General features: G+C 32.1%; 1 protein-coding gene across 2 annotated transcripts in view; it reads left to right on the top strand.

Moving 5' to 3' along the window:
- LOC129988352 (laminin subunit alpha-1-like) overlaps positions 1–25870 on the top strand; it is a 158687-nt gene that overhangs the window by 15015 nt on the left and 117802 nt on the right. For both annotated transcript variants that reach the window (XM_056096556.1, XM_056096555.1), the window contains exons 2-3: positions 19790–19919; positions 24716–24899. In XM_056096556.1, coding sequence (XP_055952531.1) covers positions 19790–19919; positions 24716–24899 — 314 coding nt within the window. The remainder of the gene's footprint in view (positions 1–19789; positions 19920–24715; positions 24900–25870) is intronic.

Genomic DNA, 25870 nt, shown 5'->3' with positions numbered 1-25870 from the left:
ACCCCCAGTGGTATTACTCTCAAAAACAGGTTTTACTGTATAAGGTGTTTTAAAAATGCCTTTGCACTTTAAAAAATCTTCGAAAAGAAACTGACAAAGAATCCTTATATTTTTTTATTCAATAAATAATTATAGCGAAAACCAAATCATTGATAATGTTAATCTCTTTTCAGTATGGCTTCACCATATTAAATTGCCGCGAATTTTTGCACGGTTTATGAAATTTAAATCTGTAGAGCTGGTAAGGCTTCATTTTCGGATTTGCTTCAATCGAAATCTTCTCTCAAGATTGCCATTTTGTGAATGGCGTGACAAATTTATGACGATGCATCGTTTCTCTAATATTTTTATTTACGTAGGTTCCTTTTCATTACATTAGTCAAATCCAACCGAATCGACGCATCGCGTGCCATTCAACATTCTACTAACCTTATATTGAAATGCTCTAAAAAATATTAATGCAAAAAAAAAAACCCATGTCAGTTAGAATTTTTACTGTTTTTTCAATAATTTTTTATAAGTATACAGAAATGTTTCGAGAATTTTTTTAAAACTATTTATATAAAAATTTTACAACGAGAATCGTTAAAAAAAAAAAATGTTGTTGTTATCTATTTTTTTAAGAATTTTGTACCATCATAATAACATAAGCGAATAAGGATTTCCCAGTCTTGCCTTAAATCCACAATCTGAGGCTAAAACCTCTATTAGGGAGTTTGAAAGTCTTGTAACCACTCTTACTGGTTAAACAAACAAAATGTCAAATTACGTTTTTGATTCGCTGTTGAAATTGTTTCAGAATATGTGTTTGTACAAATAAACGGCACAAATGCCAAATAATGCATCGCGCTCATTTTCTAAATGAACGGTAATAATCTCTGAATTGGATGGCGCAGCGTTTCGAAATTGAATCGCTGTTGACGCATAAAATGAATGACACGCGCTTAAGATTCCATTGTAAACACTTCATCAGCTTTGGGTTCCTTTATTAATTTTCCCAACCGAGCTTAGACCAGCGCAATAAATAAGCTCTCAGATGGGGGAGATAGCTATCATCTCCAAATAGTAAATAAAGAACGAGCAGACAGAGCGCCTGTGTTATCTCTCGAGCCCTCTGTTATCGAAGGAGTCATAAACATAGGATTGCTGTCGGTTCGGCACGCCCTGGGGATGGACCGTCCCCTTAATCTTCACGGAAATGAGGTTAATTGGATGCAGAGATCTGTGGATCCAAATGATCGTGTTTCACTACGAATAACATCTGTTTACAAAGCGTAACGTGGTGAATTTGGAATTTATGTTCCATTCGCGGCAGTGACTGCGACTTTTGATCTGTGTTCTACTGTCATTGTGAAAATGAACTTGCATTTCACAAAGGAATTGAAATACGTTGTTTTATTCATAGTTGACAGAAAAGATGTACGTATTCTAAAATAATTTTATGATGAGCGATTTTCGTTTTCGAAGTTTCGTTTAGTAAAGTAAATTTCGCGTTTTAAGAAACGCGAGGGCTATTTGAGGACGGACCTCGTGATTTTGAACCGAATGGATGACGGATGCGACACCTTTTTTCAAAAAACGTCCTCACCATGCCAATGACATGCGGTTCGGCCTTCGACGCCCCGCAAACATTGGCTCTTTATAAAATTATTGAATGCATCAAAAGCTTACAACGAATTATCTGAAGGTTAGAAAATTTTATCGTGATTGTTGTTGCGCGTGGCTTTTGCAGAAGATTATTTAACTATTTTCATTTATTTTTGATACCGTTTGCTGTTGTAAGATACGACTCATTAATTTTAGATAGGTATTAAATTGAGTAATTTATAAAAAAATACTTGATCGAGCACATTAGTATCGATTCTGATTACTTTGCGTCCTTTTATAGAGATATAATATCAAATTCTTGGTGTGGTTTTTTCCCTTCAACTAGAGATGGCAGAATCGTAGGCTGGTTGTTCTAATCCTTCGTTGTGAATTTGAAATATTTTTTACGAATTATTTATTGAAGTCTTTTTTAATAGATTTCGAAACCGTTTCTATTTTAAGATCGTAGTGACAATGGGAGGGTGAGGGTGGATGATATACTAGATGCTTCTGCTCATCGGCGTGCCTATGTTGAGCTCGTATATTGACATTGCCGTGAAAGAAGTAATTGCTTTTTTTTAGAACTATTAGATAAAAACAAAAAAATAAGCTGCATCAATCTAATTTTTCCCATTAAAAACTGTTTACAAATTGATATAATTGCCAGTGGAATTCAACATCATTGAAAGTTTGATAAAAACCATTTAATGATTAAAGAAATGATCACAATTTAAAAAATAGTTAAAATAGTTAAAGAAATGTGAGTATAATAAAAAATGCTGTTCATTTTAGTTTTTGCAAAGTGACATTTATTCGTCGTTTCTGTTTGTTCAAAATATTTAAGACTTCTATTTTTACTTTCAGATGCATTTTTATATATGTAATACAGAATTCATTTAAACTCATTTCAGATGTAGTATTTTTAAAGAAGTATTTCAAATATTTTATAATTGAAATTTTTTGTATGGTTTCAGTGGAACATTTTGTAACTTGCAAGATGACTAAAATTTTGTAGACTTTATCGATATTCAGGAAAATATATTCTATTCTTGTAAAGCTACTACGGCAGTAATGTAATCTGTTGCGTTTGTAATTTTTTTTTTTTTTTTTTTTTTACCATAACCGTTATTCTGCAATCAAAATATTAAAATTATAATCTGACAAATCTGAGGAAGTCATTACTTTCATTATTTCTAATTTATTTCCATGTGTAGGTATGAGGTTATTTCTCAGTATGATTAATATATTTAATAAACTCATATTTGCTTTCTGTTTCGTAAATCTTTTTTTTAAGATGTAAAATTATAACATCCAGAAATTGAATCAACAATTTTTTATCCTAGAATGGAACTCGGACGATTCTACTGCAATATTAGAATGATGAGGGTTTTTTCTTTTCCCTTCTAGTCACGGGAAAGTTCTCATGTATTACATGTTTTAAAAACAGATTCCGATTATAGTAAAACAGAAATTGAAAACCATTTTTGATTGACTGCAAATCATTTTAAATTATTTTGCAATATCGTCGCAGAGAGACATCGATGAGGTTCATTCCGCCTCAGATAGCAAAATCCCAGATAAAATGAACGTATGTAAAAATGAAATGAAGTATTGAAATAGATGACTGTTAGAACTTCTAAGTGAATTAGAAAAATTTAAGGGCCCAACAAATAAATCGTTATTATGCCAATTTCCAATTATTTCAAGAATATGAATCAAAGGATGAAGCATTTCCTTCTTCGTTATAATAGATTCGTCACTTCCTTTTCATTGCTTCTATCTTCAACTTAAATAAATAAATATGTTTGATATGTAATATGAACTACAATTGTGTCAAATTTTGGTTTCAATCTTTTTGAAAAGAGCATCAACAGTGCATATCTGATTGCCCAGTGATATCTTTTTTGACATGTATTAATCGCATATCAGCGATTAATCGTCAAAAAATCGTCGAAAAAAGTTCGCAAGCTCGATTCATTATAAACACTCCATTTCGCACCAAAGATCGATCCTTCACTGATGCGGCATGAAGTTAATATACAAATACGTATTTTCTTAGCTAAACTGCGAGAAGGCAATTTTTATATGTGAAAATAAAAGTCTAAGCATTCATGGTATTCACAATCTCGCACATTCTCCACTATTTTATGCGTTTATTGGAGAATGTGCGAGAAAATTCAGACTACTTTCTCATGCTCACAGAGGTTTTTCGTGTCCAGTTTACTTATATTAACGCCCCATTTTAAAGCAACACTAGGGCTATTTTGGGGCGGACCTCGTCATTTTGAACAGATGGCGAGGGCGACATCTGAACTGGCACACCCTCTCCAAACTTCCACACCACACCACACCAAGTGGAGGGCGTTTGACCCCGATGGATTTAACGTGCACCAGACCCGCTTACACGACAGTTCTTCGGTGGAATTGGTTTTCTCGAACCCGAAACCCTTCGGTTCTGCAGCCGAGACCTTGCCACTTGACCCCCGCTGCCCTTTTCGCGTCGATTTGTGCCAGAAACGAAAAGACTGGTTTACTAAATGTCTCGGTGGTTGATTGTTTTTGTCTGCATATTTTTTTATTTCTATTTATTTATTGACAAAATCTGCTATTTTAATATTTACAATAAATGCCACTTTCAATTTTGAATAAGTGTGCTGTAGATTTTCTGACAGTAAATTGCATTGAAATATTCTCTTCACTTTTTATTGCAAAATGGAGAGCTTGGAAACACATACATACGTGGCTATTCGCATTCAAAAGTTTTCAAGAACGATACATTTTTCTCCGTCAGTTAGTTTACAAATGCCGTCATTTGATATGTCACATTTTCCAAATTGCGCAATTTCTAAGTCCACAAAATGGATCTTAACTAATCTTAAATTTTATTACTGCATCATTCACAATAAAAAAATAAAAAAATGTATATTAAAACTGTTCAAAGAAAATATCATCCAGCAATTGGTTTGAAAACTTCCGCCTTGGTAATAATATTCAAGCATCTTTTTTTTTTTTTTTTTTCTTTCTTTTTTCCATTTGGCATTTTTGCTCATCTATTTTCCCATCGAATCATCCCGAAAAAATGCGAATGTATATCTCCTTTGTGTAAAGCATGCTTTTAAGCTAAGTGCTCACTGATACCGATTTATCAAGGCGGGCTGATGACTCAGAGTTGCATATCAACCGCCCAACAATTCGGAGCTGCATGAGAAGTTTCTCTGCCTCATCATCACACTGGCTGCATTTCTCCACGCTTTTTATTAATATTTAGAAAGTGATTACTTCTGTTTGTTGCTTTGCAGAAAATATCTTCGAATTGCAATTGATCATGCATTTCATTTTCCCCTATTCTGCCCCCCCCTTTTTTTTGACGAATCTCCATGTTTCAGGCCTCCTTGAGTTCGAAAAACACATTTTTGGCATTATGTGTGCCTTAACTTAAAGGTAACTTAAAAACGGTTTGAGCTGGTCTGATGAAATTTGCTATATTGTCTTTACACCCATTTGTAGATTTCGATCAGATTTAAAAACGAAGTCCGTTCGGAGGAAGTCTGTCTGTCTTACTTTTCGAGTATAAGTTAAGACAGTAGCTATAAAACGAAGGGGGCTAAATGCATAATATTTGATTCACGAATTTACCTATAATATAGACATCTATCCATTTTCGAGCCACATTTAACGTGGGGTGGATCGCCTGTCGATCTGTATTTTTAGAAACATGCAAAAGCGATGTTTCAAAAAGAGGAAACATATCCAATTTGGTTTTTGTAACTCTCTTTAAAGTTCTGTGCTAAATTTTGTTTTCAATCAGTTTAGGAAAAACGCATCTAGAACCCATTTAATTTTTCAAAATCTACTAATTACATGTTAGGGATTAATCGCCAAAGAAAAAAAAAACCCCGCCAAGGATCAGATGAGGGATTTAGTAAAAGTGCTGTATTTATGCCAATGATAAATATTTTGAAACTAATGTGCTCCAATGCTCTTGGATAACAACACCGTGATTAGAGGATATTGAGTTAGGGAGATTCCACTCCTGCTGGTTGCTTTGTTTTATGCGAAGTATAACAAAAAAGTTCTAGATCATTGATCTTTTAAGATGTTGAATAAAACATAATAATGTGCAAAACATACTTTAAAAAATTCACCTTGCTATTAGATAAAAATATGAATTAAATGGAATGAGTCAAAACCAATTATAACTAATGCAAATTAAAAAGTGCATACACTATGAAATAGAAGCGGAAGTGGAAATTCTACTTCGGAATGAATGTCCAAAGAACGCGTTATTTTAACTTTCATTTTAAATCTGGAAAAAGCATCCGATCGAAAGTTTTGATGGATAAGCTTGAATTTCAAACATGAAGCAGCGGAGTGTTCTCCTCAAAACTTTCTTGGGTACTCTCTCATAAAGATGTTATCCCAGTAAGTGTCTTAAATGAATGGCATTGGCGTACGATATTTACGAAATGTCAACCTTTGGCTTGATTCTAGAATTTTTGTTGAATCTGTGGTATGATCCTTGGCGAGTGTTTCGGCGATTCATCCATATGCATGGGTTAAAAATATTTAAAAATCGAATTTGGGTTTTAGATTCGTTCTTTCCGCCCGATTTAAACAGAAATTTAATTCAAAATTAAGCTTAAAATCATATAAAAATTTTATAAGTCATTGGGTTTTTATGTTTTTGAAAGTACAGACCGACAAACGGCCAACCCCTTTTTTGGATTTAGTTCAACATTTGGTTGATATCTTTACTAAGGATATTTAATCTGTGTGCCGAATTTTATCCATCTAGCTCATCCTATGGTCTCATCCGCTCTGAATGAGCTAACTTTCACTGGGGAAATGGTTGACACTCGTTAACTGTCTTCCTATTCTTAAGAGTGAGCTGCTTTTATAATTTTTGAATCTCATTCTAGAGGCTTGTTCTTAAACAATTTTTTGAGCTGTTTATGTGTGTGAGCAGGAATTCGAATATGCATAATAACTTTATTGTAATTCATTTATTATTAAAAAATGTATAATGTGGAACTCGTCAGATGGTATTAATTGAATAATATTCCTTAAAACAAAAACTTTTTTTTTTTTTTTTTTTTTTTTTTTTTGCGCATAGAAAGTACAAAGAGAGACATTTTTGTAGCCGTCAACAAATTTGACCTCATGATTTTGAAGAGTCTCCGTGTCACAGACTTTTCTTGAGTTCGAAAACACCATTTTCAGAATGATGTGTCTCAGTAAATATGATAACAAAAAGGCAAAAAGCTTGAAGGATGAAATTTGGTATGTGATCTTTATTTGGAAAGTGCAGATTCGTTCCACTACAATTAGACACGACAGCATAACCCTTTAATTGTGGTCCCGATTATAATTTGTGCATCGAATAACCATATTTTTCATGAAATAAACTAAATTTGTCATTCACAGAAGTTATAATTGGATGCATAAATTGCGTAGTATCTATGAATATCTCAATGTTCTAGGGATTTTTAATGGAATCATTGCGACAGTATTGTCTTTCTTAAATTCAAGATGTCACCTGATTAGATGGCGGAAGCGTTGAAAGATGATAAACAAAACAATCTTTTGAAATAAAACTCAGCATTTTATTTCGTAATCGAATTTGCATATCTGCATTCATTTTCGGTCGAAATATCTAAATATGAAAGCCATCAGCAAGTTCAGCCATTGGGAAACTTATCTAAACCGCGAAAGTAGTCTCCCAAAAACTTTCTCGCATACTTTCTAATAAAGATGAATTTGCGTTTTTTCTTCAATACCGATTGAAACGAAAATTTGATATAGAATTACAATTGCAGGTATAAAATCGGGTACCAAATCTGATGGATATAAGTCATTGCGTTTTCTAATAACCTCATTGAAGTGCTTCTGAAAGTATGGATCGACGAACTCCTTTTTGGATTTGGCTCAACATTGGATCGATATCTGCGCTCGAGATCTTACATCCGTAAACCAAATTTTATCTTTTTTGCTCTCTTCGGCTTATGGCTATCGTATTTCATTTATATTTGAACAGTCTGACAGACAGACTTCGCCCGAATAAATTTTGCTCAAGATTGATAGAAACCTACACATTTGGTGCAAAGATCGTATATTCCGTATTTCATCCGTCTATCTCATGGCGTTTTTGAGTTATCTTTGTCACAGACAAAGCTAATTAAAAAAAATAAGAAATAATAAAAATAATGAAAAATAATAATTATATAATGCCGAAAATGCATTTTTCGAACTCAGGGAAGTTTAAAACATGGAGATTCGTTCAAATCTCAAGTTCGATATATATATATATATATATATTGCATGTTAAAATTACTTTCTCTACTTGAATGAGAAAGTAAAAAAAGTAGACTGGATTTACGAAAATACCGAGTCTGAATCTTATGACGATTCCAACACTTTCTCGTTCTCTGCTGGAAAGCAAAAGAAATGCAGATCTCGAGAGCGAGCAAACAACTTCCGTTTTCTCTGTTTACCGGATTCGTGCTGAAACAATTAAAAGTGATGGATTGAAACGGCTGACGGACGGATGTTACTTCTCGAAGGCTGGAAATGAATGGAGAAGCTGTACAGCTGCGCCTCCTCCCTCTTTGTTTTGAATGACGAATCGCACCACGGAATAAACTTGCTTCATTTGCTGGTATTTTCTTCGCTTCTGGTAATCCTCGGGACATGATGGTGGGAATAGCGGATTCGGTGAACCTATGTTCGATAATTCTGAAAACGTTACCAGTTTTTTTTTTATCTGACATAAATGAAAAAAAAAATCTATTTTTTCCTTATTAAAAGTACAAGCCATAACTGGTCACGAAGTGGTGGATGGTCCTTATAGAAGACAGACTTGTTACTCATTTTCCTTTCATTTGACTCATTTTATGAGTGTCAATTCAGACCTTTGTATTCGATTTTACACTGGCTTCATGATGGTCTAAAGTAACAGTTTTCATAGTCCTTGATAATTCTTTTTATTTTTGAGTTCTGCCCACCTATCTCTTCTCATCAAGAAATTTTCATTAATAATAAGGGCTTGGCCCAGCTTAATACTCAAACGAGTCGAATTGACTTAATAATATTTTTAGTCTTTATTTTTATTTTACGATTTATTTCATTTTTTATAATAATTTCAAATTCTAGCAACTCAAAGCAACATTGCAATGCTTTTTATAATGTTAAAGCCGAGATTTAAAAATTGTTTATTTCCACTTATGCTCCCATTTTAAATTAAAAACGAAATTCGAAATGAGGAAAAGATTTTAAATTTTAATATTTATATGTACTAAAAATATTATCTGCATTAAAAATATTAAATCTATTTTTGAAAATGCGTTGATTTTCCTGCACATTGGCTATTTGTAAAGTGCTGAGATTAAAATGAATGTATTAATGTAGTTGTAATCGAACGCTCTCCCTTTGCTTACGAAATGTCAGCATTAGCCCACATCCAACAGGTTTCGAAGCACGGCTTACCTTATAAGTTCACTTGATGAGATCGTTCGAACGGAGTGGAGGCGGATCCGGAAATGGGCAGTCAAGTGATTTTTCTCGGCTCAGTGGAGAGATATCGTCATTTTGTTTAACGTGGCTGCAACTTTTAAGGAATTTTATCGTTTTTGTTTCTTTCAAAACTACTTAGGATTTGAATGACGTATCTCACTATGGGCGAAATTGTAAACATAATGCTTAGTGACTGAGTACATTTATTGCGAACATTTCCATGAAAGTATGCATATGAAGTTCGTTTTCTTCAATTATTTTTGCATTCAATGTTAAAAAAAAATCATTTTCAAAGAAATAGAATAATGATAATTGTATTGTTGAATAAAACCGCATTTACATATCGATTCTGATCTGTGGATCTAGTGACTAAGAGAGAAACTGATGGATGCAATCATTTGTATAAATCAAAATGCAGACAGAATGAGAATGTTTCTCTAGACTTTCTCACTCACATGCTGAGTATGTCGTATTCATAAAGAGTGTCGATTATGTATTTCTTCTTTCCCTTTGACTAATCGGGAATAAAATGCCTCGCACATCAGCAATTTAGGACGTAATTAATATATTATATGTAATTTGTGACGTTTGCTCGTTTACATACCTATGAATAAACATAAAATGTATCCTTTGGCTAATTTATTCCAATTTATATTATTTATCGAGGATAAATCCAAATGCTAAATTTCATTCATCTAGATCATTACGAATTATCCCATCCATCTGCATTCGAGCAATCAGAAAGACGTGTACCGATCTCGTTTATATTTGATAGAAAGCTACAGTGTTGGCACAAAGGTCAAAAGCCTCATTTTATCCTTTTAACTTAGTTTTTTTTTTTTTTTTTTTTTTTTGAATGTATCATTTCGCAGACCAACAAACATACATAATTCTAAGAATTTTTTTTTCTGGCTCCTATAAAGGAAGGTGGGAAATGTGTGGGTTCATCTGAATCTGGATTTCTTTCAAATAACAATACTTTTCTCTTTGTGTGCAATATACTTATTACATTTTCGCATGCGAGAAAGTAATAATTAAATGCAGATAATTAACTTTAAAAGTGTTTTAAAATTTCCAGTATTTTTTTAACACGAGTGCACATAAGCCATTGTTCAGTACAAGAAGGATGTCGCGAGCCTGAAACCGAAACCTGTTGATTTAAATGATTTCCGAGGCTACCGGAGAATGCGGATGATACGTTGCGAAAGGACTGACCTCCACCGAGCGGTATCTTATCAACACCTCTAAGCGCAGTTGAGAGGCTCGCTCGTAATGATCGTCTTCGCTCTCGGGAGATCCCTCGATCACTTTCTTCACATAAACAACACTCGCCCGCAGTAGAAGCCGTCGGATGGATCAAGGTTTATTGTATTTCAATAAGCAATATCGATCTCCCAAATATGGACGGCTTGTCTATTCGTGAACTGCGATAAGTGCACTATCCATTGGAGCTTCCAGACACTTTGGCTAAGGGTTTCTATTCGTAATAATATTTTTTTTCTCCTGCACGGTCATTTTACTTCATAGTAAGTACACTTAGGGATGATATCGTAATCATGAAAGAAATCTGATTTTGAGAGGTTGAGGAATCTACACCTTCTCGAATCTGAAAACATCTTTTTTAGGAATTCGTGGTCACTCAAAAGCGCATTTTACCATGATTATGCTATCATTGCCTTAAAATTGTAGATTTCTAGCACATTTTGTAGGAGACCTACCGTGGGGAATTCTTGTTTACCTGTTCATATAATAACAAGAATCTGAGAACGGTCAGTCATTTGAGAACGTGCTGACACACTTTATCGGTGAAAATTGGTTTGCAGTTTTATTCAGGCTAGTTTTAAATTAGACAGCTAAGCAGAGAATAGGTCGGTTACAAGAGCTAGATTAAAAACGTTATTTTCTTACTCGCCAAAAGAAATAAGTTTATAAAAAGACTACAAATCCAACGAATGAGAACATATTCTGATAATAGTTATATTTTATCGAGTATAACAGGTCAGTTCTTATCTATTTCATCATGTTCATTTAGTTATTAGAATATTTTTTGAAATCGAACAGCTGCTATAAGCATTATTTAAGTGTGAAGCAGTTTCTGATGCTCCTGACGAATTTGTATTCATTCAAATTTCCTATATTTTATTCTAAGTGGTTAACATCACCTTGTATTTGATGTTATTTAACATGCTCGCTGCCATGATTCATGACTGAGATTCGGTCTACTATCTGATAAGGTGGTGACTCTCTCGTGATCGCAGTCCAGAAAAGAACATGTCATTAGATGATAGATGCGAATCACAGATGAATAGTCAGAAGATTTCAATGAAACATCTCTAAATGAGAACTTTAGCTGTCACCCGGATAGGGTTGGCATGTTAAAATATTTTATTCTATGGTGCTCTGTTTCCCTCCTTTAAGTCACAGTTTCTTCTCGATCTGAAGTACGGTTGAACAGAATAATACTGAGGTTGTAAAAATTTTCCATGCATCTTTTTTTCAGACTTTGGAGTATTTGTCTGTAAAATTTATGGAGAAAAAAAGCAACCCTCTGCTTGAAAAATAAAATTATATCAAAATGATGTGCAATAAGTGAAAAAAATGTTTTCTTTATTCTTCCTTTCAAACACGGTTTCCTTTTCGCTGAATGCTGCATCGCTTACAGTACTTTCTGAACTCTGTGACTGCTAGGGGCGCATATATGCGTCCAACAAAACCAATCCATGTGTCCTATGAGCGCATATATGTGTCCAGCAAAAATCATCGATATGTCCTACGGGCGAATATAAGCGTCCAACAAAAACCATCGATGTGTCCTATGGGCGCATATGTGAATCCAACAAAGACTCTGGCTGTTTATTGCTGTGTGCTCATGTGTATGCTAGGAATTTTTTTTCTATCGTCTATATCCAACCTTCACAGAAAGCTCATAACTCATTGCTTGGCAAGGAGAAAAAATGAAATTTCGTTATTTGGTCACTTTGGTTGCTTAATTAAAACTAAACTATAATATAATGAAACAGCTTACCATCACGTCTGACGAATGCATACTTCCCTTCGAAAATGTTACATGCTGCAGGCAACTTGAGAAGATGTAAATGTGTTGCCTACAGGAAACAAAAGTAGGAGGGGCAGTCCATACGAGTGTACAAAATGCGATGTTGGATTATGTGTTGAAGCTTGTTTTGCCATTTACCATAAGCAACTGATCATAACTTCCTTATTGCTCTTCTCTCTCGAGAGAGAAAGTTTTTGTTTATTTAAAGAGTATATATGTTATTTATTTACTATTTGTTCAATTTTCAATATTCAAATATATGTACTTTATCAAATTTTAGTGTTTTAAAATTCTATCATTAGTAAATAAACAATATATTTGAAAATAAAAAAAGAAAATGTTCATATCCATTTTGGTGAGGTCAGAGTAATAGTAATGGGATTGTGCACTGTATTATAATGTATTAATACGCCGCTGAGAAGATCCATATTGCGCGAAAAAGTAAACAGTCTCCATCGATCCCTATTGCTGGCCATTCGCACGAAGTGTTTCAGCTTAGAGCAGTTAGCAGTCAAAGGGTTCATTAAATGCCGTACTGAGAAAAAGGAAATGCTGAGAATTATTTGCAGATGCGGATGCTTGAGCAGAAAGAAATGGGGACAAGGAGAAATCAAAATACTTTGAGAGGGATAAAGCTTCATCGAAATAGGAGGTCATTCTCTTTCATTACTTTGATTTTTCTCTGTTTTTTGATTAAAAAAGAAAGCATCAAAAGATCAAATTGTTGAGGGATTTAGACATTATTCCAACCAATAAAGTATGCGATTAGCTTTGTACACTACCAGCGGTTAAATGTCTCCCCAAAACTTTCCCGTATACTCTCTATTTGTATGCCTTCTGTGAATTTGAACTTTAAAAGCCTTTCTTCCCTACGGATTGAAACCAAAATCTGTGTCAGAATCAAAATTGCAATCACGAAATTTGATATACTTAAGTTATTGCGTTTTTCAATTGTCGTATTTACATGCATCTGAAGGTACAGACGTTGAACTCCTTGTTGGTTTTAGTTAAAAATTTTGATACGTGTCTACATTACAGATATTAAATTCGTGAATCAAATGTTGCGCATCTGACTCTCTTCGTTTTATTGCTGTTGTCTTCATTTATATTCGAACAGCTGGACAGACAGAATTCCTCCGAATAGATTTTGCATAAAATTTGATAGAAACCTTCAAATTTGGTATAAAGTTTTGATACCAAATTTTATCCGTCCACCTCCTAGCGTTTTTGAATTAATTTTGACACAGACATTATGCCAAAAATGCATTTTTCGGACTTAAAAGCATGTCTGAAAACTGAAGATTCGCCAAAATCTCGAGTTCGAAGTTTTTGACGGTTATAATACTTTGTATAAGAGAAAGTGAAAAAAGTGGCATGTGACATCTCAGCAATATTCTGCGACTGTGAAAGGAGACAAGTTGCAGTGATACAACGTTGTTTGTCACACACACACTCACAAAAAAAAAAAAAAAAAAAAAAAGCGATCATCCATAGAGATATTTTTACGTCTTCACATCAAGTGGCTTCGCGACATCAAGTTTCAGCCTTCAGATAAGCTTTTTATACGTTTTAGAGAAGAGTAGGCGCCGGTGTGAGCTCACCCACCTGAGATGTCGAGGTTCGGTGACACACGAAAAAATGTTTACCATTGAGATAATCAGAGAAGAGAATAGGGGAAAAACTTGTTTTACTTTTGATAAGGAGTCATTTCTCTTTTCTGTTACACTTTAACAAAAGAATTATCAAATGAAACTAGCTCCGTCTATTAACGTTATTATTAGCTTTCTTCTTGCTGGTGACGGCATGAAAAAGTGGATTATTTGGGAAAATATGAAATTTTTCTTTATTAATATTCTTAACGTTTGAACATTTTTTCTTATAAACCATTGACATTTTTTTTTCAAAGTTTTTTTTTTTTTTTTTTTTTGGAGGGAGGGGGTTAACACTGATATTTATATTTGCATTTGTATTCGTTTTAATGCTATTTTATTTCATTAAATGCTATTTTTTTCAAATTCTACTCTTTAGCTGAATTTTCTTACGGAAACCTCATAAATTAAAATATAATTCATACTTTTTATACAGATTTGGTATACTTTTTCAATATTTTCTGCTGCTTCTAAATTAGGTAATTCTAATGCTAAAGAAATCGGAAAATTTCCCGTTATTTACCTGTCGAATCCCAATATTTAAAGAGTGGATAGAAGTACAGCTTATTTTTTTTAATTCAAAAACTGGGCATATACTTCTTAAGCTATCTGCAGAATTTTAAGCAAATTATTTGATAAACTTCTAAATCTTTTACAAAAACAAAATCTTTTTAACAAAAAAGAAAAAAAAATTAATTTGAAAAAAACTCTGTCATATAATTTATTTGATATATTTTGTTTGTGATCAAATAGTCGTTTATTATATTTTGATTTCATACATGTTTGTTTAGTCTTTTTTATACAAAAATATAAGAGAGATTTTCAAGCAATTTATCCTTAACGTAGTCATACCTTAAAGAAAAGGCCCAAGCCAAATTTGGAGAAGCATCATTTCGATAATTGACTATGTAACGTTCAAAATATGGAAATGGCATCCCAGCGTTAGCGAACCTAACTGTATGATTCACTCACGAAAGAAAGATTCTTCAGAGTACGTTTCGAACAACGTCTGTCTCTTGTTGTGTCTCTGTAGCTTGGCGTCGGGCCGCTCTCCCACAACCCGCTTTGTTCGCAGACAAATACACAAAACATCCGCCGCACAACGTTTCCCTTGTTGAAATGTTCCGAACGAAGTCAATGGAACGACTTACTTTGTTCTGGAAAGCAAAATATTGGTTCGAAGTTCACGGAGCGGGATTCGAAAGACATTGATTTGTGGGCTGCTTTATATTTTCTTTCTATTGCAATTCTAAACGTAAATGGTCATCTGTTTCGTTGCTGTTTCATGCAACCCAGATGGAAGCTGATGCAAAGATGTCATCCCCCCATCTCATTTTCTATTGCGGTTTATGTAAAAACTTCACGCAATTCTTCCACAATTATTGTTGTGAGCGGAGAATGAAAAATGGCCCTAGAAAGAATAATAATAATGTGTTTTTTTAAAAAATGCTTTATTAGTGTACATAAAATATAGATTTTTATTTTAATATATATTTTTTAAATTATTCTCTAAATTTAATATTCATTATTCAAAGTATTACAGCATTTTAAAATCAATTTTTCCAAAATTTAATCAATCGATTGCATGATAATTAATTAATTATTTTAATCAAATATTTGTCAGCCACATAGACGCATGTGGTGTCATTACATTTATATATAAAGCGCAATTAAAAAAAACCCAATAGAGATATATAATTTATAACTGCGAAATGGAACGAATCCCGTATGCGTTATATTGATGTCACCAGATGATGGTTTGGTTTTATTAAAATACTTAGCATTGAAATTTCATCATTACGAGACAGATGTAGATTGCTGATTATGAAGTTACTTCACATCTCGGCGCCTCCCCCCACCCAAATTTCATTAACGTATCGTTTGCGATGAAGAAATGACATTTTTCACGTCTGCCACCCCCTTGCGTCGCATGCTACCTACGTGCTGTATAAATTGGATTTCGCACGTTCGAAAAGGAAGCGATAAGACTTCGAAACCACCTTGGTGACGCAACGGGGTGGGGAGAGACAAGAACATGCCCAAATCTGGGAGAGTAGGTGAGTTTCGAAGACGGAGATCAACAGGTTCTTGGGCTGCACGTAGGTGGGAGACCTCGCTTGTTTTGGGATGTAATGACCAAGGAGGCACCAGATGGGAGCTCCTCTGTTCTATTTACCCTAAATCGACAGCTGTTTTCAATATTCATTAAATAAATCGGAAATTACATCGAGTTTATTAATTTTTACATAGGAGAAGTCAGCAGTGATAGAAAAATTCTTTTCCTTCTTCAAATTCTATTCCGAAAGATTGTTTTTTTTTTTTTTTTTTGAGTATGTCATATTTCCGGTTATATAGAATTATAGTTTGGAAAGTTTTAAATATGTTATAGAAATGTATATTTTTTAAACTTCCGATTATTTTTTAAAAAAATTCTTTGCGTTATGCAACTCTTTATGGAAATGAAAATCAACAAAAGAAATTTAAAAATGGAAAATGAATATATTTTATAAGAATAATTTTGTAATGTTTAATTTTCTTAGTGCACTGAAAAATAATTAATAAATATTTTTATTATTTACTTTGGAAGTAGTTGTATGAAATCAACATTTAGTTGAATTAATCAATTATCTGATAATTTACTCTTGAAAATATTAACCCATTAACTTCCAGTTTTTTTTATATATATATTTTTGTTATGCTATATAGTTATATATATGCGCAGTATAATTATATTCCAATTATGTCTTAAAAATATTTGATATTTTTGAAGAAAGTCGTCATCATAAAATAATTAATAAAAAAACGAAAAAATAATATATTGTTACTAGAACCTCTAAATTACATATTAATGTGTGGTATTTGATTATAATATTAAAACCGAACCAAAAATATTATGCTTCAAATATGACCCTTTTTTTCTTTTCAACTTACAGACAAATTTCAAACTTGTTTGCTTATTGTAAAGAAACGAAACACAAAAATACACACTTTCTGCTACACACAACATTGTCTGATTTATACAGAATAAAACTTAATTGTCAGACATGCCAAATTGAATTTTAGCGCAGAATGGTGTACAAAAAATTCCAAAATTACCAAATGAAGATCGTGCAACTAATGGGTTAAACTAGTATATTGTCAATGAGAACACCTGAGTTCTCTAAATTTCAAATCTTTAGCATTCAAGAAGTGAGTGAAAAATAGCCGTTCAGATTTCTTCTTTGCAATAGGTGAAAGTGTGTAATAAAATTAAAATTTGTTTCGTCATCGAAGATTTTCCAAATGGAGAATAATCTCATCCTTATAAGAAAACACGAAACTATTCTACACAGTGAAATTTTCCCGGACCAATTTGAAAATACAATTCTCTTTTAGCTTCACGTCAAAGATGTAAAAACTGGTCTGTGCTTAAAGAATAATGGAATTTTTTTGTGAACTTATTTTACTGCTATTTAATAAAAGAGGATCCTTATCAGCGACGTTAAGGATAAGATTTAATAATTAAAACCAATTCGTAAAACGAAATAAATATAAAAAAAGCAGAAATTTCTTTTGGTAGAAAAGTTCTTTTAAATTTCATTATGATAAAAAACGAAAATATTTTACGTTAAAAAACTTTCCTAAATATACATTTATACTATTTTTAATTCTATTTCATATACGAAGTATAGAAAAAGTACTGCAATTATCAAAAAATTCGATTTCGAAATTCAAACGTCTCTGAGTCAGAAAAGTACATTTTTCTTGTTATAATTTTATCATTTCTGGAGCACGACGGTTCGAAAACACAACGAATTAGAATAATGAAATTTGACTTGCATTTTATCACTACAATTGTAAATATGTGGCAGATTTTGGAAATCTGTCTAACATTGGCCTATTAACCATCTTTATATCTGGAAAATGAAATTCGAAATGTGACCTTTATACAAAAATCATCAATTTCTATGAAATTTGGAACTTTTTCCGAGATTTTAAAATCGAGAAGAGAACATTCCAACAGGGGTGCAAAAAGCTTTTTGAGGTTGATACAATTTTTTATTGAAAATAAAGTGATTTAAAAAGAGTTTTTATAATTGGTTATTTCTCAAAGGTTATTGACGAAAATAATGAAGACCATCAGAGTTGCAGAAATTTCTTCAATTTTCATATGATTCTTCGTATATGCATGTGAGTGTGATTACTCTAAATTGCAACACCTTAGATAAATTTCATTCATCTAAAGCATTGAACCCAAATTATATATCTTTGTTAAATTCTATTTATTTTAAACTAGCCGTCTTTGGCGACCACATTGTTCGTCCAGATTAATTTGATTTTTACATTGTTAAATGATTTATGGAATGCATTAAAATCATTTCACTTTGATTCTTAATTCGACTAAAAAAACATGAATTCAGTTGTATTAAAAGAATATTAAAATGAAATATAAAATTCTGAAGAAGTACAATTGTTATCAATGAAAAGGTAATTTGTTGTAGCTTAAGACAATACATAATAAGGTAATTATGAATATAAGGAAATTGTTTAGGAAGATTTGAGCACTAATTCTATATATATATATATATATATATAATTATTTATATTTAGTTTAGGGTTAGTAAAAATGGAGCGTTACACGATAGAACAACATGTTTTCATTGTTCAACAATATTTCAAAAATAATGAAAGTCTGGTGGCCACGGTTCGAAACTTTGAGAATTGTTCCTCTAGATCGTGTGATGTAACATCATTGGATTTCTTTTTATGGGGTTATTTGAAGTCAAGAGTCTATGCCAACAAGCCCACAAGTACGCATGCATTGGAGGTGGAAATTCAATGCTGCATGAACGAAATTCAATCACATTTATACAAAATGGCCATGAAAAATTTCGACAAAAGAGTGCGTATGTGCCAGCAAAGACGTGAAGGCTATTTGTCCTACATGTTATTCCATACATAACCCTATCCTGCTTCCTTTATGATTCAATAAAAATATAACAATTTAAAGAAAACTGTTTTTCATTCATTCAAATCTTGTGCTAACACGTTTTTGTATCGCTTCGTTTTTACTCACCCGGAACTATCAACTGTTAAATGGTTTTGTAACAGGATTGCCAACACTTGACTGCACGAATGGTGGCAAATTCGAATATTACGTTAATTTGTGAGCACTGTTTAGAATTATCGTCTCAAATATTAAGGAATTAAGCAAGAAATATCGTTCATGTAGTTTACATAAACGTGAATTTTAAATGCCAGCGACATCGTATTTTAAAGTCACTTCGTCGTTTAGTTTTCCTAGTCATCGCTAAAATAATAAGGTGCAAAATTTCTATACTTTAAAAAAATTGAAATGATATGAATGTTTTTTGAACAGCAGAGTTAATTTGATCGAAAGTTTTTTATTCCAAGTAAATTTAAATAGAATTTGATTTTACCTGATTTTGAGAATCCGAGGGTTTTAATTACTTTTGTGAGGGTCACTTCCAAGAAAAAAAGAGTTTATTTTTTATTTTTAATATTTAGAAAAAGGGGATTTGAAAGATACTGAAACAGTTAGTTAAATTAAAAGAGAAAAGTGGAGCAAAATTGAGAAAAAGAAATGTTCCGTGCCACGATGTCAAAAAAGAAAAAGTCCTTTAAAAGAAGGAGTAAAATATTAAATGGACAACTTAAAATAGCAAAAAGTGATTCAAACTGAGGGTGAGTCAACATCTCTTCTCTTAGCAAAAGGAGTTTTTTTAAATAGCAATCCACGAAATCTCTTTTTCAAACAGAAGCAAGTTGCGAAATCCCGAAGAAGTGTGTTTCGAATCTGACTGAAATATTTGTAATATAATCCCGAATTGGTTTTATTTTTGTCTTATATACCAAGTATCAATTGCAAAATAACTGTCTTTCATATATCAACATTTTTTAAAGCTCAACAGCTTATGATCGCTTTACTTATGCAGTATCATCATATTTCGTGTATGTGATTTAAAAGAAGAGTCATTCTCTATTTCAGAAGAGCTTACATCTCAAGGATTGTTTCCCAACGTATTCAATTTAGCATCATCATCTGTGATTACTGTCAACGCCACTTGTGGAGAAACTGGTCCGGAAGTATACTGTAAGCTCGTGGAACATGTGTACAGGTGAGGATATGCCTTATTTCTTCGAAATTCTGCACGAAACCTAGAAAAAATGGCTATCAAATATTATTTTCCTGGAAGGAGTGAAATATTAATGGCTTAACTACTGGTTGTCTGGTGTAGCAAAACGCCTAGGGCCCTCGATTTGAGGGTCTTCTGTTTTATGTATTGCATTTACGTAGGAGCTACTACTTGTCCTACAAGATATTAAAATGAATTTTACCCGAAACATTTGTCATGTTATCTGGGAGAATTCTTGGAATCATGTCTGTGTCTGCCAATGAACTCCAAAACTAGCGAAACAAAATTGCATGTGTCATCTTATATCAAAATTGTAGTTCATTAATATTTTAAGATGATATTAAATTTCGGACCAAATTGTGAAAGGGTTACATATCGAGAAATATAGAGTCGATTTGCTCATTGCACGACAAAGCTAAACATAAAACGTGTCGTATTTTGCTTGCATTCGAAAAAGTAAGAAAGGAAACATACCTGCGATGTTGTATTGCATATATTTAAAGATTGCATTGCTTTTCCGTACAGGAGGTTTCAGTACTAGGCATAAATTGGATAGTCAATGATCTTTCGAAAACCGGTTGTGTTACTGATAAGAATTACTTCCAGAAGAGATTATACCATTTTAAACATAATCTACAAGAGTGACATTTGGAAAAATTTGATGTGATTTACAATATATTTTTAAATATATATTGGCATGGCTTATAATACAACTGTATAATTTCCATAGTGTGTTTTATGAGAGATGAATTGGTTTTCAATGAATTTATGCAAAAATGCTTAAAGAAAATCCAGAACGAATAATATTCCTTGTCAAAAAATATCATACTTATGTCGAAACAATAACATCTTCTATATCTTAGATATATTTGAATGATAAAATCCTTATTTTATTGAAATATAAAAACTTTCGTTGATTGAAAGCTATTGAATGTTTCATGTGTCTCATTGTTTAATTCCAACTCATTGTTGAATGTTTCTTCTTGACTCATTTGTTTAATTCCGTGACTTCGAATACAAAAAATTATAGTATTTTATTACGGCCACTAAAAAAAAAAAAAAGTTGGTTCTTAAGCTTGAAGTACAGTTAAGTGAGGTCAGAGGCGTTGAAATAACTTATAAGGAGGGGATAATTCTTAAAAGGATAGTCTTGAGATGCTATAAATAAATTAAGAAATGGACGTTGAGTACGGATGTTGTAGTTTTATGAAATGACGTGCTGTATCAACGTCAAAACATCAGTTTGTAAAATAGCACTGCTATCACAAATTTAAATCTTTCTGGTAAAGTTTTTTGTTTTCTTAATTTGATTAAGATAAATTATTTATTGCTTATATAACTTCTCATTTTGTATATGAAATATAATACTCACAAAGACATCTCCTGAGCGGATGTCACAAAATACGAGAATATGAGTAAAGCCTCCTTTAATATCTCAAAACTGCATTTCTTTCAAACGGTTGGATGTTAGGTTTATAGTCAAAGGAGTATTTTGATTTAAATGTTTGCCAAATTTTACACCGATTTTTTAAATAAAATTTTAACTATCTGTTTGAAAATAAAAATTTATGAAAAAAAATTACATTTTAATAAAATAAGTTTTAAGTTTTTAATTAATACTGCTAAGTAAGAAGGGCATTTCTCTAATATTCTTCAGTTTTTTATCCTATTCTTTCTCCCCTCCCCCAGGCTTTATTCAATCACAATTTTCTTTAAATTTTTAACTTGAGAAATATTTTTGTTTTCTTGGCTAATCAATTTTTATTACAATTTGTCTTTCAATTGGCAATGACATATTTGAATACTTCTTCAGTCAATCCACTTGAAAACCCATGTTAGATGACCTGAATATATTTTCAGTGAGTGATATTTATCAAAAGTATCCTTCAAATGATTTCCACACATTCATCATCAAAAATTATAAAGGAAAATCAAGATATACAGTATTTCAAAATGACTTAAATTTGTAACAATGCTGCGAAAGACAAAGAAGTTATATGGAAAATATTTTAAAATAATAATTGATACTTTGCAAATGTTACAAAGTACAAATAAACATTAAATATTTGAAAAGTTTAATAAAAATAGATAAAAATATTTTCTTTATTGTTTTTTATTCCATTTTTAGTTGTTAGGTTCTACTTGAATGTTTCCAGTTTCAATTTAATTATCGTAAAATAAAACAAAAAGAGTCTTAATAATAATCTTTAAAAATAAAAATTAAAATAATATTCTTTCAGATACAGCACAGAAAGGGATGTCTGATAGCAGAGAGGAAATTTTTAGTTTAAAATTATTACGAAATTTTAAAAATTAAAAAATCGATTATTCAGAAATTAATGTAAGAATTTTTATTCACAACGAATGAAAATGAATGCGTATCTGTGTTCTTGTCTGTTTACCAAATACGTAAAGTTATTAAATTAAGTATAGATATAAGCTGGAGAAAGGAATGTGGAATTTAGAGCGATTTTTCCAAGTTTTAATTTTTTGAAAATCAAGCAAATTTTGTCTTTTTTACTTATAACCAAATATAATAACGCTAAAAAATAAAGTTATTTATAACACTCAAAATTTAAAAAATTCATAGTTCAAATCAAAATGTAAATTATTCAATTATATAAAATCTATTGGAATCGCCAATGGCTGTAATAGTTAATTTCAGGTGTATTTTTTAGAATAGAACTTTACCACTTGAAACTTATTTTTACAATTTGTTGTTTTTCGTTTTATAATTGTATTTGAAATTCTTTAACTTCAAATGAAAAATGCAGGGAGCTGTTACGACTTACAAAGATTTTTGTTATATTTATATTTAGGCGTGTATTTTAAAAGAAAATGAAGAGCTTGCTAATTTTAAAATCAAAGCATTTTCCTTATGTTTAAGCATCAGAATTTAATTAAAATACCAATACCACGCCGGAAATACTTACCAACAGTTTTTATGTTACGTTTAGCAAACCTAAACTAATCATTCCGTAACTCCTATCTGCAATTAACTGCTGATGATTTATTGGATTTTTATGCCTCGTACGGAAGCGTCCCATTACCATATTTAAAGACGGTGATCTTAAAAAAGCATTCTGAAAAAGTAATCCAAAAATTTCGAAATGAAAATTGATGCCAAAATCGGGTCAGTTTGAACCGTTTTCAGATTATTTCATCAGAAATGTAAGGGGAAATTACTTTTTTTAATAATCATTCATGATACACTTAAAATGTTCTTCGTATGTATTCTCGTCAGTTTGATGGGTGTCCATAATGGAAATTTCTCTATTCTGCAGCTGAATCAACCCGTTGGAATAAAACCAAAAAAATGGGAGATAGGAGGGGAAAAAAAAAAAAAAATAAGAAGATTCCATCCCTGAGAGAAGGGGAGATAATTTTCCCAACCAAACGTCTCCCCTAGAATTTTAAAAAGTCAAAATGCAATATAGTTATCCAACTTTTATTAATTTCCCCGAGAACCAGCTCAATTTTAGAGCATTCATTGGCCCTCCAGGAGGAAAACACGAAGAAGGCGCACCGAGGGGAAGTTCAGTTACAAAATTTGCAATCTGGCAGGAATTTTGGAACGAATCCAAGGAAATAAATTTTCAGATGCTCAGTCTAACAGCGTTAAACGAATTTTAAAATATTAAAAAATATAGCTAGTACAACAAATACAATAATACATCATGAAAGAAATTAGCCACCTTAGGCGACCAACTTGTTCGTCTATATTAATGACTTTTTAGACTGTTAAATATTAAGAATGTCATGAAATATTATATAAATCATCTTGCTATTAAATTATTCCAAAAAACATGAATTTAATTGAAGAAGTCAATACAAATTGAAATATTTACAAATTAAAATGTATATATATACGAAATAACAGCGGACGGGGAACTGTTGTCTTGGAATTAATGTCCAAAGAAAGCATTTTTTTAAAAAATTAATTTTAATAGGGGAATAACACACACACACACACCCTTGATTTAATGTATTGATAAGTGAGTTTGAATTTCATCATAACATTAAAAATTAAAAATTGCACAATAAAAAAAATATATATATATAAAAAAGAAAATATTGTACAGAAAAGAAATGGGTGTCATTAGAATGGCAATTCTTTCTGTTTTAAGATAATGCAAAAACTATTTTTGTGAGATGATAGTTTAGCAAGATATGGTCATCAGTTTCCATAAGTAAGTCATACTGATTATCAATCTGACGATGAATAAGATTTTTTTTCGAGCTCTATTTAACTTAATTTGCTGTCTTTTTTTTTTTTTTTTTGCTTTTTTATTTCTCTGAGTGAACAGAGTTTTTAGTAAGCCATATCCAATTATTTTTAATAGTATTTTGTGGTTTCATTAATTAGCGAAACTGTAAATTAAGTCCTGCTGTAGAAACGTGTAACGAAACAATCTGATACGTTTGTATAGTGATTTGTTTACATTCGACAATAAGTAATAAGAACATCACATCTGCTCTAGTTTGAATTCCTGGGTTATTGAGAAATTACTGTATCACATGGTAATGCATCATCTGATGATTATATTAGATGTTGATTGTTTGGTTTGCTGGACATTTTTTTTATTCAATTGGTAAGCCAGTTTCACATTCTTTTGATCAATGATTTCTGCTGCTTTAAGTTTTGAGTAAAGATATTTTTTGAATACGCCATACTTTGACAAGACCCAATAAAAGTTTGAAAAGAGCATGAAATACGCGAGAGAAAATTTCCGCTGTTTATATCTGTGGCGATACTTACTTATTTTTCTTGATGACAGGAAAAATGAACGCGACAGAGAATCCCAGGAGCAGTGCGGCGAATGTGATGCGAGAAGTTCCAATCCGGATAAGAAGCATCCCATCGAATATGCGATAGACGGGACAAACAATTGGTGGCAGAGCCCAACCCTTCAGAATGGTAAACAGTATGAATGGGTCACCATTACTCTGGATCTGAAACAAGTGAGTAGAACACAACCTTTTGATTTAGTTAGTGAGTGACATGACATAAAACACGGTACGGTGGTCGTCGCTCTCAAGCCATAACTCGCCAAATTTGGTGCAAGATTACATTTGAAGATCTAATGTTTGGCAAAATTGTTGCTGACTTGGCGACGGATCGTGCCTCATTCTTATGTCTTATATTATTAAAAATATTACCTATTTTATTATGAGGGGTGGAAATTTAATGATGACAATTATATAATTGCATGGAGAAAAAGAAGCAATACGTAAATTTATAAATTATATGACCAGCCGGATATTGTTAAATTTTTTGCAATGCAGAGGATTAAATGGGCTTAATAAGATTGGAATCTTTAAATTAGAATAATTAGTTAAGAATCATTTTGCGAAACCATTTCATATCTGAAAAAGAGGAAGATCAAAACTTGGTTGCCTGAGATAAGACTTGAACATTATTTAGGGGAAAAACCGGAAAACCGTAATTAAGAACTGTATGGCAGGGAGTGGAATTATGAGGAAGGCCAGGGCCCATCCACGACTATTGTGCCAATTAAGAAGAAAATATTACTGCAGCTGACATAATTTAGATATTAAAAAGAATCGCTTTGAAATTTTCGATGTAATCAGTAGTGTTGTCGATAACTTGATGAAATTATAGAAAACCTGAAGAAGTATCTGTTATGTTGGTAGTCCATATAGGAGGGGTTTATCGCTTTCAGAATCTCTTGTATAATCAAACAGCGAATGGAGAATGTGAGCAACCGTCTGTGATGCATTGCTACTGCACATACATGGATAATCGATTAACTCACGACATTTTACTATGCGTCGTAGCACTTGAACGGGCGAGTTCTACTTAAATTAGCCCCTCCTTAATTTTTATCTAGACCTATTTCGCAAGAAATGTGATGTAAGTTAAAATTTGGATTAACGTGTGTTATAAGTTAAGCGTTCTGATACTATTTATA

The sequence above is a fragment of the Argiope bruennichi genome, chromosome 10 (assembly GCF_947563725.1).
Source record: "Argiope bruennichi chromosome 10, qqArgBrue1.1, whole genome shotgun sequence".
Lineage (NCBI taxonomy): Eukaryota > Metazoa > Arthropoda > Arachnida > Araneae > Araneidae > Argiope > Argiope bruennichi.
Note: the sequence above shows the minus strand (reverse complement) of the source record. Positions and strands in the feature narration are given on the sequence as shown.